Source organism: Scylla paramamosain, chromosome 7 (assembly GCF_035594125.1).
Source record: "Scylla paramamosain isolate STU-SP2022 chromosome 7, ASM3559412v1, whole genome shotgun sequence".
NCBI lineage: Eukaryota > Metazoa > Arthropoda > Malacostraca > Decapoda > Portunidae > Scylla > Scylla paramamosain.
In genome coordinates, this window is record NC_087157.1 from 8,987,097 (window position 1) to 9,002,500 (window position 15,404).

Genomic DNA, 15,404 nt, shown 5'->3' on the forward strand with positions numbered 1-15,404 from the left:
AGTTGGTTTCAGGTTATCGCAACGTAGTCATTCCTTACGCTGTCCTGTGCTTCACCTTCCTTGTCTGTGGTTTCTGGTGTGAGTGTTGCCTCGCCAATAGGTGCAGTACAATGGCAGCAAGTAGTGACGTCATATTGCCCAGTGAACGTCATGTCTGTGAATTAAATAAGAATTGCTTTACGGATTTAGGAGCTGGCTTATATTAAGAGCTAAGCAAAAACCAAGAAATGGGGGAATGCACAGAGGAAGATTTTTCTTATTTGCCTTAAACATTTTGTACAAACAGTGCCTGACGCTTAATTTGCCTTCCCAGCTATTCCCGGTCCTTGCAGAGGTCTTGATATAAAGCAGCTCATTATTCCGTATATTTGCTATTCAACCTAAAGACAGGAAATTGACCAGACTCCGTGACATCACTACTCGGAGATACTGCACCTCCATCCTCTTTACGCCGCCTCAGCTTAACAACACCTCCCTTCTTAATCCTCTTCCTTGACAGCAACAAAACATAAGATGGAGAATATGAGAAAAAAAGAGGATTTGCAAGATCACACTAGACTAGTCCTGTTCTATGTACGAGGTACGGAGCACACTGGCACGACACATCTCTTCATCTTCCACAACACGCCTCGCTTCCTAAACACTGTAAGCACATCACATTACCACACCTCCCACACAAATATTAGTAGTTACAGATTACACCTTCCTGCTCTCATTTTTTATATTTCGCAATCCCATAATGATATTGTTAAAGTTAAGCCAAGCACCTTAGTGATAACATAAAGGTCTGTTGTTGCTTAAAATAACTTGTAATCCTTTGAAACCACACATTACCATATCCTCTCCCATAAACAACAGTAGTCTCCCTTTTATACTAGCAATTCTCTAATAATGTAAAATTACGCCAAGCACCTTAGTGACGGCATAAAGGTCTTTTGCCGTTCAAAATCCTGCAGTATTACGTACAGAACATTACCATAGCCTCTCCCATAAACATCAGACATCAGTAGTCTTGCTCTCACTTTTATTGTTAGCAATCCTCTAATGCTATTGTTAAAGCTAAGCCAAGCCCTCAGTGATGACATAAAGGGCTGTTACTGTTTAAAATCCCCTGTAATCACACAACGCATTACTATACGCTCCAACACAAACACCAGTAGTCACAGATTGTACCTTTCTCTCCTTTTTATACACAATAATTCTCTAACGTTACAAAGAAGTTAAATCAAGTAAGCACCTTAGCGGTGACATAAAGGTTTAAAATCCGTTTGTAATCCTTTGTAACCACCTCCGTCCCTCCGCTAGCTCAGGGGAGAAACTTGTGAGCCATCTGAGCCGCCGTCACTTCCAGCGGCCCTCAGCCTGTCCCCGTCCTTGCCTGCCTGCCCGCCCGCCTGCCTGCCTCCTCCGCGTGTTGCATGACGCATTGCCGCAACCTTCGTGCTGATAAGAGTCCCAGCGGATCGGCACAAGAGCGTCCCTTTAAGCCAGAGCCGCCCCTTTGTAGAGGAGGAAGTCTTGCACACCTCAGATGACACGACGGTGAAGAACGGCGCGGGAAAGCACGTCGTATTTCATGCCTTAGAATTTCCCCCGCGCAAACACTCATACACGCGACATATGGCCAGGCGCGCACACACACACACACACACACACAACAAGAGAGAGAGAGAGAGAGAGAGAGAGAGAGAGAGAGAGAGGGAGAGAGAGAGAGAGAGAGAGAGAGAGAGAGAGAGAGAGAGAGAGAGAGAGAGAGAGAGAGAGATATGCAATTATATACGGAAAAAGAAAATGTAGGAATGTGTGTGTGTGTGTGTGTGTGTGTGTGTGTGTGTGTGTGTGTGTGTGTGTGTGTGTGTGTGTGTGTGTGTGTGTGTGTGTGTGTGTGTGTGTGTGTGTGTGTGTGTGTGTGTGTGTGTGTGCGTGCGCCAATGAAAAAAAATAACTAACACGCTTCTGTAATTGTCAAATATTGCTTTGTCTTAAAAAATTCAAGTCATCACGAAATCCGATATTAACAAAACGGCTGGGAACTTGTATTTCAGGTGGAGAGAGAGAGAGAGAGAGAGAGAGAGAGAGAGAGAGAGAGAGAGAGAGAGAGAGAGAGAGAGAGAGAGAAGGCTTGAAGGTGAGGGCACGAAGGGAGTGGAGAAGCTGGGTAAGGAGAAGCGAGGGAAGACAGAGATTGTGAAAGGGGACGCTGGGATATGAGGAAGGGGAGAGGGAAAGTTGTTACGGAAGGGAAGATAAGAGTGGAGGGATAGATGGAGATGCGAGGGGAGAGAACAGGACGAGACGTGAAGAGATGAAATAAAAGTAATACCCGTAATGAGTTGAATAGGTTACTTTCTGATATGGTAATAGTTTTCCTCATACTATAGGACGTTCTCTTTGACTAATATTTGTTAACCAGCACCTTCCGTGGGTATTTTCAGTCTTCTTGCTGCCCTTGGCCAGAACCACTCGTATACAAAAGAGCTACATTATTAAGTACAATTCGTCTTATATGGTAGTTCTATGTGCATTTATGTTCGAACATTGCTTTGATCAATTTCATTACTCTGTCTTCCGGAATGTATAATACAAGAGTAATCCATCCCATAACCTTTTCCATTGATATCCTTGGGCTTCCTCTCTATTCCATCTGTTTGGTTACGTTACAACCTGACGCACTGCAGCCAACCACTTTAACCTTGAATCACCACTACACCGAGCAAGAAACAGCAGACTGGAATCTCACTGGGCTTTTTTTTTCTCTCTCTTTGTGTTGCCCTCGGACAATGCCCCTCTTACATAAAAAGAAAAAAAAAAAAAAGAATTGATCCCATAGTACGTAAAGATCTACAGGATATCTTAGCAGCGTAAGAGACCGAAGATTCACAGAGGAGCCAGACAGTTCTGTGTGTCTTTTCTTCCTTGGCTGGTCTCCGGAGTTTTTATGAAGCCCTAGCAATTATCATATTTATTTCCTGCAGTCCGTCAGGCAGTGAAGGGTCACATCTCAGCGGGAGGCGGACAACACACTATCACCACCTCACCACGGACATTGCCGCACTCAAAAGGTTTCCCCACCCGCTGTGATGATTACTGAATCTTTTTTTTATGAAAGTGGGGCACTGGCCTCGGGCAACAAAAGGGAGAAAAAAGTCACTGAGGTGCAGCCTCTAAAGAAAAATTCAAGAGTTATCCAAAATTGGAGGATAAGTGTCTTGAAACCACTCTCTTCAAAAACAATCTCCCTTCAGACAAGCAGCGCTACAAGACTACATTGTTGCTGCGCCATTAGGTCAGTCAATATTTACTTGATGATTACTTTGCCTAACAACACTTCCTCTGAAGAGCGGCGCAATGTGACTGCGTTGTTGCGGCACAATAAGTCAATATAATCTAATCAGTCCCTTTATTAAAAATTAGCACGGACACCTTTTCCTCCAAGTCCCTGACCAGTGTACACATTCCTTACATCATCACGCCCTGCTTGTTGCGGCGCCAAAGGTTCATTCCATCAAACAGTCAGTCACCCTTTAGACCATGACCCGTCCCTTCCCGCCAGATGCCGTGATGAACACCTGATAAGGAGTCAATCTATAAATTCAATTAATAAATCAATCTTCTCCCGTTGATCCTCCTTCCCTAGCCAGACACCGTAAAGAATACCTGATGAAGTGAACGCATCTATCGAGAGAGCTCTTTACTTTTATTTTCTTAACGGAAGGGTACAGGCCAAGGACAACATAATCTAAACATATAGGAGGTATAACACAGGGTGACCCACCTTTCCCAGCCAGGACCCGCAATGAACACCTGATGAAGTGATAAGATTTATAGAGAAAGCTCTTCACTTATTTATCTATTTTTAATGCAAGATGAATGCTAGCTAAGGATAAAAAAAAAAAAAAGACACTGAGGAGGTGTGGCACAAGGTGACCGATCTTTTCCAGCCAGAACCGCGATGAAAACCCGATGAGGTGAAAGAGTCTACCGAGAAAATCCTTTATTTATGTACAACACGTCTTTCTGAATAGACTTTATCGAGAGAGCCTTTTATTTAGCTAGAAACACAGGAAGATCCACCTTTCCCAACCAGACACCATGATGAACACCCGATGAACTTAACGAGTCTACCGAGAAAGTCCTTTATTTAGGTACAACACAAAGCTTTCAGGGAGGCTTTTAACACGGCACGACCAACAAAGGATTCTAATTGATAAAAAAATATATATATATATACAGATAAATAAATAAATAAACAAATAAAACATAAAATAAAAAGGAAGGCGCCGCAACACGGACTAGCAGAGGGAAACACGCCGGGCAACAACAGCACTAATGTAGGTGTTGTAAAAGTTTTCCTTGGGTGCCCTCAGTCAGTGTCACGCACACAAAACATTGCAAAAGTTCCTGAAAAAAAGAGAGAGAGAGAAAAAAAAAAAAAAGGAGCTGCAGTGAATCTAATACTAAGGTCTCTCTCTCTCTCTCTCTTCTCTCTCTCTCTCTCTCTCTCTCTCTCTCTCTCTCTCTCTCTCTCTCTCTCTCTTTTAGTCGCAATGAAGGAAAGCTGACAAAGTTGCAAATGAAAGATGTATGGTAAAAAAGACAAAACACACACACGGTTACAAAAAAAAAGAAGAGTAAGTTGATAAAGGCGGCAAACAAAAAATTACAGTACAAACAACGAATACAAAGCGGCGACGAACCTAATACCACATTCTTTTTTTTTCCTACTCGCTGTATGAAAAAAATAAAATAATGAAGTAGCGAATAAAAGAGAGAGAGAGAGAGAAAAAATAACAGGAATACTTTTACGTACTATTTTGCATCTTTTTCTCTAATCAGGGTGAGAATATTCTATAAATACACACCAGATAATTTTTTCCAGCATGAGAGAGAGAGAGAGAGAGAGAGAGAGAGAGAGAGAGAGAGAGAGAGAGAGAGAGAGAGAGAGAGAGAGAGAGAGAGAGACTCGTCAATATGAAAAACGAAAAAAAAAAAGTAAAATAAAATCTCCATTGAAACTAACTTTCCTGAACGCTGAATGAAATATGTTTGTGTGTGTGCGTGTGTGTGTGTGTGTGTTGACTGGTAAAGAACAAAAATCGATAAAGAATGGAGATTGAAAGGACGAGGAAGAAGAAATAAGATAAAAAAGGAGAGAGAGAGAGAGAGAGAGAGAGAGAGAGAGAGAGAGAGAGAGAGAGAGAGAGAGAGAGAGAGAGAGAACGAGAAGAAGAATCACGATATTGAGGAGACTTTAGGAGGAGGATGTGGAAGAGGAGGAAGAGGAGAAGGAGGTTACTGATAGAAAGCTGCATTGCGAGGTTGTTCGTGGTGGCGATGGTGGTGGTGGTGGTGGTGGTGGTGGTGAGGGAGAATGATTGCCTGCAGTATTGGTGTGGGAGTTATTTGGGTTCAGGAATCTATGTATTAATTTTGGTGTATTTTGTTCTGATTGAAATGACTAAAAGCTTATCAATAACTATCATTTCTACTATTGATGTTGCTACTACTACTACTACTACTGCTACTACTACTACTACTACTACTAACTACTACTACTACTACTACTACTGCTACTATAAATAACAAACCAAAGGAAGCTGTAACATGGAGAATACCACCACCACCACCACCACTACCGCTACCCCTACCACCATCACCACCACCACTACCGCTACCCCTACCACCACCACCACCACCACAAACAACAACAACAGATAAAGGACAATAACAATAGTGATAATATAAAGGAAGAAAGGATGTCACGAGAAATATAAAGAAGAACAAGGAGACAAAGAAGAAGAAGAAGAACAAGAAGAAGAAGAACAAGAACAACAACAACAACAACAACAACAACAACAACAACAACAACAACAACAACAACCCATCATTACAATACCTCCAACCAGTCAAGGTCACGCCACTCTCACTCACTCACTCACAATAACACTTTAAGGAATCTCACTCTAAATGGCCAGACATCCTCCCCTGGTGACGTCACGTGGTCCAGATGCTTGACTTCTCATTGGCCGAACTTTATCAATGACGTAATCCAGGCTGGTCTTCTGCTGCTCTGATTGGATGGATGATACTGGTCACGTCACGCAGCTCAGCCTACCGCGGCGCTGATTGGCTGCGGGTTATCGGTGACGTAGGGCGGCCAGGACCAATGCGGAGAGCTAAATATAGCGACAAGTCTTAACAGGTCGATGGCTAGTGCGTGTTTTCGTCTTATCTCGCGACGTTTTGCTTAAAATAGAGAGAGAGAGAGAGAGAGAGAGAGAGAGAGAGAGAGAGAGAGAGAGAGAGAGAGAGAGAGAGAGAGAGAGAGATAACCGTCTATTATGGGCGAGTAATTACGCTCATCTGGTCTTCTTAGCTCAACTAGTCTGGCGATCGTTGTTTTAAATGGTCTTGCTTTGAAATTACCGCGAACTCTCTCTCTCTCTCTCTCTCTCTCTCTCTCTCTCTCCTCTCTCTCTCTCTCTCTCTCTCTCGTGGGGTTAATAACAGAGATACGTGAAAAGAAAAGGATAAAAATAAGTTCACCTTTAGAGTATCGAAATAAGAAAAAATGAGACGTTGGAGAGTTTCCGCCACCCGGGTCTGACACACACACACACACACACACACACACACACACACACACACACATACACACACAGCTGAAAATAGAGGCAGAAAAAAAAAAAAATAGAGCTAAAAACAGATTAAATTTAAGGGAGCTGAAATCAATATTTTAATCTCCAGCCTGCTCCTGTCCTTTGCCTCAACACCAACACTCGAGGCTTCACTGCTTCACTCACCACACAAAGGGAACGCAACAGTACCATTGAGAACACCACCATCACCACCACCACCAACAACAACAACAACAACAATTATGTGTACATATAGTGTATGCTCAAAGGAAATAAATAAAAAAATAAAACAATGTATAAAAATCAGATGGTGAGAAGAAATAAATAGAAAATAACCATGAAAATAAATAGACGAAAATGTGACGTAATACCCACGTCGAGATGATGGAAAAACAAACAAAACAAACAAACAAACAAACAAACAAACCCGCTCTCAGTTCCCTTCATCCTCCTAAACATCCCTACAAAACCTTCCTTCCTTCACCAGCCTCAGTTCCCTTTATGCCTTCTAACAAACCTATCCTAATGTCCCTCCTTATACATCTCAGTTCCTTTCATGCTCCTTAAAACACTCCCAAATACTCCTATATCCTCTCAGACAAAACTCCTACACCGTCCCAAACACTTCTATATCTTCCTACACTCCTACACCTTCTTAAACACTCCTACAGCGTCTTAAATACCCCTAGACCCTCTTAATACTCCCACAGCTTTTCCACACCTTTCTACACCTTCCCAAAACACTTTTACACTGTCCTAAACAGTCCTACAGCTTCACCACACCTTTCTACACCCTCCTAAACACTCCTACAGCCTCCTAAACACACCCATTTTCTCTTAAAACACTTCTGCAGCTTCAACACCTCCTACACCTTTCCCTAAAACGTTCTTACGGCCTCCCAGATATGTCACCATCCCTGCAAAGCCTTTCGTAACTATCAGCAACATTTTCTCCCATTCATTCATTAAAAAGTAATAGCGAAAAGAATCCAAATAATAATCCTGGTGTTGTGAGTGCTCTGTGTCTTGTAAGTGCTGTGCTGTCTGGTGTGGCTTTCCTGCTTCGTACTCTCTCTCTCTCTCTCTCTCTCTCTCCTCTCCTCTCTCTCTCTCTCTCTCTCTCTCTCTCTCTCTCTCTCTCTCTCTCTCTCTCTCTCTCTCTCTCTCTCTCATATACACCTTCTTTCATCACCACGTATACTAATGATCTGACTTTCACTTTCAGTCTGGGAAACTTTACGTAATTCTGTCTTGCTAGTGTTGCAAAGTCGTGCACGAAATACAAAGCTATTGTACGTAATCTACATAAACAGCCTTTTATTTATTGTTTCAACACGTAAATGCCTTTTTTCTGACACATCACGCAGGAACCAACTAACTCATTCACTTATTCATTCACTCACTTACCAACTTACTAACTAAATAACTAACTAAATAACTAAAAGAAAATAAATAAATAAATAAATGAATAAATAAATAAATAAATAAATAAAATACCAATAAAAGTCAGGTACGTATGAAGAATGAAGCGAAGGCGGCCCAAGCTCCGGCCATGGAAAGGCACGCCACACAATCACGGCCCTAAAACCACTAATACACGAGATAATTTACTTGAATCAGCCTGTGCCTCGAGATTAGAGCTGTAAGCCTTGCCTCAGTGGCCGCCGCGAGGAGTGACTCAACCGCTGCTCCCATTTTTTCACCGAGGAAAGTGAGACGCAAGGGGAGACACAACAGGGCGAAGCAAGGGTGGAGTCGAGCGAGGCGAAGTCAAGGAACGTGTAGCATCCTTGGGCGAAATGTTTGTAAGGCGGGACTGAAAGGCTGCGAGTGGGAGGTGTAGGGTGCAATGATACTGCTGGGGGTGAAAGGTGAGGAGTTACGGAGTTTAAGGAGTGACGGATGGGTCTGATGGGGGCCACAAGGCTGGAGGGAAGAGGTGAAAGGATTATTGAGCCGGGGGTTGGGTGATTTGATGAATAAGCCGAATACATTTGTTAGGTAATGCATGTGTAATTCATTCTTCCACAACAAAGTCCATTCATAAGCTCCGTCCCTTGTGCATAAAACTGATAGCGATAATCATTCGGTCCTAATTAAATGCGTATAGAAATTATGATTTGTCAATAAATAATGAAACGTGAACTGGATACAAATAGCAAGCTGGGAACCGAATATCCTGCGCAAAGTTCATTAAAGAAGTAATATAATTAGTCGTAATTAGGAATTTATATTTAACACTTTGAGCACAATCGTGAAACTGATGATAATGATGATGATGATGGTGATCACCTTCACCAGTGCAGTGCCCACACCGCCAATAAGGTGCTCCCGTGACCCGCGTGCCGCAGTCCCTTGATGCACCCACTGAGCTACACTACACTGTTATCACTGCAATCCCTCTGTCCGCCGGGAGCTAGTTACTTGGTATTTGGGGCGGATGACAAATTTTCCTCAGGTCAGATGATCCTCAAGACAATCGGCTTGACTACAAACACGCCTCAGGGACGTTTGGTGCTGGAGACATGTGGTACCCAAACAACTCGGTGGATGAGAGGGTGTGGTGGGGTAGGTAGGTGGGAGGATGAATGAGTGGGTGGGTAGATGTAAGTGGGCGAGTGGATGGGTGGATGAATGGATGGACTGATGGGAGCCAGTGGTTGGATGGGTGGTTGAGTGGCTGAGTGGATGGGTGGTAGTGGTTGAGTAAGTAGTGGATGGCTTGGTAAACGTTAGTTATATCATTGTGCCTGGATCCACATGTTGCCTTGACGAAGCCTATATTCCAGACGTCTGAGTCTAGAGACATTTTGGGGACCAAGTGGTTTGGGCACAAAGTGTCTCGAGCACCAAACGTCCTGAGGCCTATTTCCACTCAGGCCGATCTGTCTTGAGGATCATCTGACCTGGGGGGGGCCTATATGACCTGAATACCATCCGCCCCAGTAGCATGTGACTGTAAACCTGTGCGCCGTAAACAAGGCAGGTGTAGCCGCTTGTCAGGTGTTTCCTTGTGAAGTTATAATTAATATTAGCGCAGCGCCCCCTCGCGTCTCGCTTCAACACACACAAAACGATCAGCAGGGAGGGAGCACGCCGGGGCAAGGAATGGAGGGCGTGCTGGGGAAGGCAGACAGCGGGAAGACTTGATGTTAGGGAAGGTAGGGAGTTGTGTTGGGGGAATACAAACACCGGGAGGGACTTGGTAGTGGGGAAGAGAGGAGTGGTGGGGGGAGGCAGACACCGGAAGAAATTGGGGGGAAGGGAGTCGTGTTGGAGGAAAAGGCAGTGTGATTCAATGGAAAGTTTCGTGAGTCACTTCATTAATTCCCGCTGAGTTCCATTAAGTTTGTTCAGCTCGCTTCACGGGGACTTGTTATGAGGCGGCCTTCAGTGTGTTAGTCCTTTCTTGACAGGTAGTAATTATGTACTCGTGGATTCATGTTTGGCTCGTGTTTTGAATAAGTTCGGGTTCTTATCATAACAATTTTTTAATGTTACAGAGATGACTAATCAGGTTTCTCACAGAATTTTTGTTCTTTCCTTCGTTATCTTATCACTCGAATCACGAAAACGCCCTTGAAAAATCGAGTTATGTCCTCTAGATAAGACAATGATACGTTTGAGAATGCGGTATTCCCTGCATGTTCTCGCCTGGTGTCACCCACCTCTCTAATAAAGACAAATAAATACATAAAAAGAATGATGAAATAAATAAATAAAATAAATAAGAAAAAAAAAAAACACTTCAGAATGCGATACTCAAGTGTTCCCTACATATCATTGCTTAGTGTTTTCCTTTAGTTGAAAAAAAATAAGAATAAAAAAAACATAAAAGTCCCACAAACACACGTCTAATGGAGGACACATCGAACCACAGCAAGCCACAAGGCACCCCAGTAACAGCCGCAGCAGGCCCCGTGATGTTCCTTAGGCGCCTGCAAGTGATCTGACGGAGATAGGTCACGCTTCCTGCCGCCCTTCGCACGTGTGGGAAACCGCGGCCTTACTTCGCTCATGCATATTTTAGCACGGCGCGGAATCCTGTGCGGCACTGAGATAGGAAAGGCGCTTCTCGGGGGAATGGGATGTAAATACGTGAACAAATGAGTGCTCTTCTTTCTGGCGGGAGAATGGGAGGCGTGAGAGGCGTGCGTTGGGGAGGCGTGCGTGACCTGATGGAGGGAAGTTATGAGGGTGATAAGAAGTGGCTAAATTTATGCCATCTATTGTTATTCCATAGGGTAAATTGTGGACTCATGCAATTCGTACTATCACAAGACTCATGCATCTAAAAATATATATATATATATATATATATATATATATATATATATATATATATATATATATATATATATATATATATATATATATATATATATATATATATATATATATATATATATATATATATATATATATATATATATATATATATATATATATCAATAAAGATGTGTCTATGTTCATCAATCAATCAGTTTACCTATCCATCAATTCATGTACTTACCTACCTATCTACCTATCTATCTATCTACTATTTATCGATCGATGCATCTATTAATTTACCTACCTTTCTATAAACTTAACCTGCCTATCTACACATACATACATAGATAAACAGACATTCATGTGAAAGCAAACATCAACAGTATCAGCGGTCTTCGAGAAACACGTGCCTACAGGTAGCGCTCGCAGGGAGGGAGGCAGGCTGGGCGAGTGTGGCGGTACAAGTCCTCTCAGGTGACGCAAGAGGGCAACAAATTAGTCCCCGTGTTGGCGGCGCTGCGTTAGGAGGCAGGTGTGTTCACAACTCACGTCCCTCCTGCTGCTGTCTGTTTCTTATTGTAGCCTGAATTATGACAGACTCTCTCTCTCTCTCTCTCTCTCTCTCTCTGGTCGTTCCGCAATATTTCATGCTTTAGCAGTCATAGCGTCAATTTCTGTTCTTCGTTATCTTTAAAACAACAAACACGTTTCCCCCAGTGGCTATAATGTTATTGAAGCCTTTTTTCTTTTCCCCTTGTCAAATATTCTCTCTCTCTCTCTCTCTCTCTCTCTCTCTGGTCGTCCTGCCTGTATTTTTCAGTGGCCATAACATACGTCTGTTGTTGCGCAGTTATTTGAAGCCATCCATCTCGCGAGTGGCCGCCTCTCCAGCACCGCGCAGCACCGCACCAGGGCACCACAGCTCACCGCCAACTTTACGGACACAATAACAACGAGGCTACTGTGCAGATACCTCAAGGTGACGCATAAGCCATAAAGAAAAGCCCCCGGGAGGTTACGAGGGTGACTCTTACATATTTCGTGAGGCGCCGGGGAAAAAGAGAAATGCAGTGATGGACGTGTGTTGGTTGGGTGTCTGTAGGGGGTTGGGTGGGTGTTAGGGGCAGTGACGCAGGTGATGAGAGGAAAGAAGAAAGGAATGGTGACGTTATGGAGAGTTAAGATGCGTGGATGGATGAATGGCTGTGTGTGTGTGGGTGGGCGGCTGGGTGGACGGTAGTTGGGTGTGTGTGCGTGCCTTAATTTATCTTCATAATAAATTTCACTAGGGCACTCTTGTAAATGCCGCAACGCATGGGGCGTCACTTACAGTCCTCGCGGCACGCCACCACCAGACAGACGCCTCGTGACGCCCTCTCAGGTACACACCAATTATCAGACACTTGCATGATCCCCCCACCCCCCTGATTCCTGCCCCAAGGAACAACACAGTACACAGGCAATACTCACCCCTGGCTGCTGCCCTGCGCCGCCTGGGCGGGGCCACAGGTGGGGACGCTAGCGATCTCGAAGTCAGCAAGGATGTAACTCCTGTAGTAGTTGTCACCGGAACAGCAGAAGCGTGAGAAGAAGCAGGAGGAGAAGCAGGAGAAGTTACTACAGATGCTACAGTACAGAGCGAGGCAGGATCTGCTGCCACGGGGACAGCTGCCTCTGATGTACCTGATGCTGACAAAGACATGACTACTGGTACAGCTGACGCCACACAACTAGGCACTGGAGCTACGAACATACCGGTGGTGTGAGTCTCAGAGGGAGGCTTGCTGGGGGTAGGGGTCGCAGCGGCGGGCGGCGGGGGGTCGTCACTGGTCACTACCGTGGTGTTAAAGTTGACGCGAGGAGGAAGGGGCGCGGTGATCCCCGAGGACGATTTGGACAAGGGAACTTCTGTGTGTTGGTGGGACTTTAGGACGCCTGAGGAGGACTTGAGTATGCCCCTGGCTGGCCCTGATCCCCTCCCCATGATCTCCGAGGAGGACTTCTTGATGCCTCGGGCGGGTGGCGTGACAATGGTGCCTCGGCTCCTGCAACACCAACCACCACATCACCACAGCATTTCTATACGGCATTTACCAACTGCCTCCGATAACTACACATGGAAAGAGATACAAGAAGCGGCAACTATTTTAAGTTTCAGACGTGTCATTAATGGTTTCTAGGTCATCAAATTAGCCCCTCTTAACACACACACACACACACACACACACACACACACACACACACACACACACACACACACACACACACACAGTAATGAATGAACAAATAGTAATGAATGCCGTGTGCTCCCTCTCGTTTCCTGCACATCAAGGGGCATCAACCACGATTCTGGACGCTCTGACGCAACCCCTCTCCTTTCTCGTCTGCAGGACACACTCACCTCGGGGGCGCCACAGGATGGGGCAGCGAGTGGTCTCCCGCCTGGGGCCGGAACCCCCGGCTGGCGGCGTAGCTGGTGCTGGAGTACACGCTGTTCCTGAAGGGGGAAAAGGAGAATTAGAGGGAGACCTGCTGTTATATTAATCCATACAGAATATACATAGGAAGTGACATGGTGCAGCAGACGAGAACATTACCTATAATGGATTCGACTCTCTCTCTCTCTCTCTCTCTCTCTCTCTCTCTCTCTCTCTCTCTCTCTCTCTCTCTCTCTCTCTCTCTCTCTCTCTCTCCCTCTGCAAGCATACTGAAAACTTTACAATAACAATAATTCCAACAAATATTACGCTCCGTGCCTAACAATTCAAACATCAATTCTCGCAAGACAAAGAGCCGTACAAAAGTAAATATAAACACTAAAGAAAAAAAAATCAACAAATCTCCTGCGTGACGACCATAAGCCAAATAAAAGCGGCATCTACTTGAATCGCAAGGGAAGGTGAGAGTGGACCTGGACACGTGGAATAAATTGTCTCTAGCCATTGAAAATCCATACAAGAAATAACGGAATACCACGAAAGATTAATGGTTCTGGCAACTTCGGAGTTCTTGAGATAGATGTGGACCTATAGATGTGTCAGGGCGGCACGTTGTGTGGGAGGCGGCGCGTGCTGGTGTGAAGGCCAGACTTGAAGGTCACTTGGGTTGAGGGATTCCAGATTCACGCTAAGGTACAGGAGGGAGGGACAGCGCTGAATCTGGACCACGCACTCACACACACATACACACACGGTGGGGAGGGGGGCAGACACACTATACGGTAATGAGTATCGAAGCTAACTTAGGGAGGAAAGAGAGGAGCAGTAAGAGAAGACTTGCATGTTCGTACAAAGAGGGACTTGTTGATTGGCCGTCTGCAGGAGGAAGAACTAAAGGGTCGACGGTGAGTGGAGTGACTGAAGGAGTGACTCACGTGAGGAGGAAAGGAAGGAAGGAGGGAAGGAAGTGACTGAAGGAGTGTCACGTGAGGAAGAAAGGAGGGAAGGAGAAGAGGGAGAAGTGACTGGAGGAGTGACTCACGAGAGGAAGAAAGGAGTGTGGGAGGAAAGGAAAAAGAACTGTACTGGAAAGTCTGAAGAGTCTGCATAAAAATTTGATGAAGTAATGTTTTTGTGTAGACAGTAGATATGTTGGTGCATCTCTCTCTCTCTCTCTCTCTCTCTCTCTCTCTCTCTCTCTCTCTCTCTCTCTCTCTCTCTCTCTCTCTACGAATGCCATAAAACATAAATCTACAGAAATGGACAGAAAAAAAATATAATCGACCGAACTATAACAAATAAAATCTAAAGAAAGCTACAGGAAAATAGCATAAATAACCGAATTATAACAAATGTACTCCGCGAACATGCAAAAGAACGCCAGACTTGAGTGAAGGAGGTCTTGGTAACAAATGGAGTCTGAGCGAGGGAGGCAAGAAAGCTTCGTACAGCGCGGGGAATACCAAACCAAGCCCCGCTGATCGCACCTCGTTGGAAGACAAATTGCCGGAGACTCGAAAATAGGAAGAAAAAGGAGAAAGGCGATCAGGTTCTTAGAGTCGTAAGGCACAAAAAAGGAGAAAAAAGATGAAGATTAAAAAAGTGAGATGATTGACAGTTCTAGAAATTACAGTGAATGACGTGAAAGGAATGAATGAGTTACACCATGAATGAATCAGATGGGCGTAACACGAAGGAAAATGGGTGAAATGTGTGTAGGGAGGGCGAAGAAGGGAAGAGAAGGCAATCTGTTAGTTTAAACGAGAGGTGGAAATAAGCGTTATAGAAAAAAAAAATAATGGAAATTGATGAGACGACGAGCTTTGAACGTTATCCAGTTTAGCGAGTTAGAGGAAGGGAATCTGAACCAAACGTGTGAGGACTAACCCACGCAGTCGCCCCAAGAGATGATGTCACCAGGTCCACTGAATTCCACGTATAAAAACCAAGCAGAAATTTATAGACGAACCGATCAATCACTTTGCATTGAGAACTTCCTTAGGGCAAAGAGAATCCAGGAACGCGATTGGTGGAGGCTGTTGTTTGATTTTGCTTA

At 44.5% G+C, this 15,404-nt stretch overlaps 1 protein-coding gene across 2 annotated transcripts in view; it reads right to left on the minus strand.

Moving 5' to 3' along the window:
- Window positions 1–11,466: 11,466 nt before the first annotated feature.
- LOC135102012 (proline-rich protein 36-like) overlaps window positions 11,467–15,404 on the minus strand; it is a 22,651-nt gene continuing 18,713 nt past the window's right edge. Inside the window, exons 3-5 of one of the 2 annotated variants that reach the window (XM_064006625.1) lie at window positions 13,312–13,407; window positions 12,666–12,955; window positions 11,467–12,461 (exon numbers count right to left, since the gene is read on the minus strand). In XM_064006625.1, the coding sequence (XP_063862695.1) occupies window positions 12,196–12,461; window positions 12,666–12,955; window positions 13,312–13,407 (652 nt within the window). In that variant the 3' untranslated portion in view covers window positions 11,467–12,195. Of the gene's footprint in view, window positions 12,956–13,311; window positions 13,408–15,404 lie in introns of both variants that reach the window. The other variant, XM_064006624.1, reaches the window with a different exon arrangement.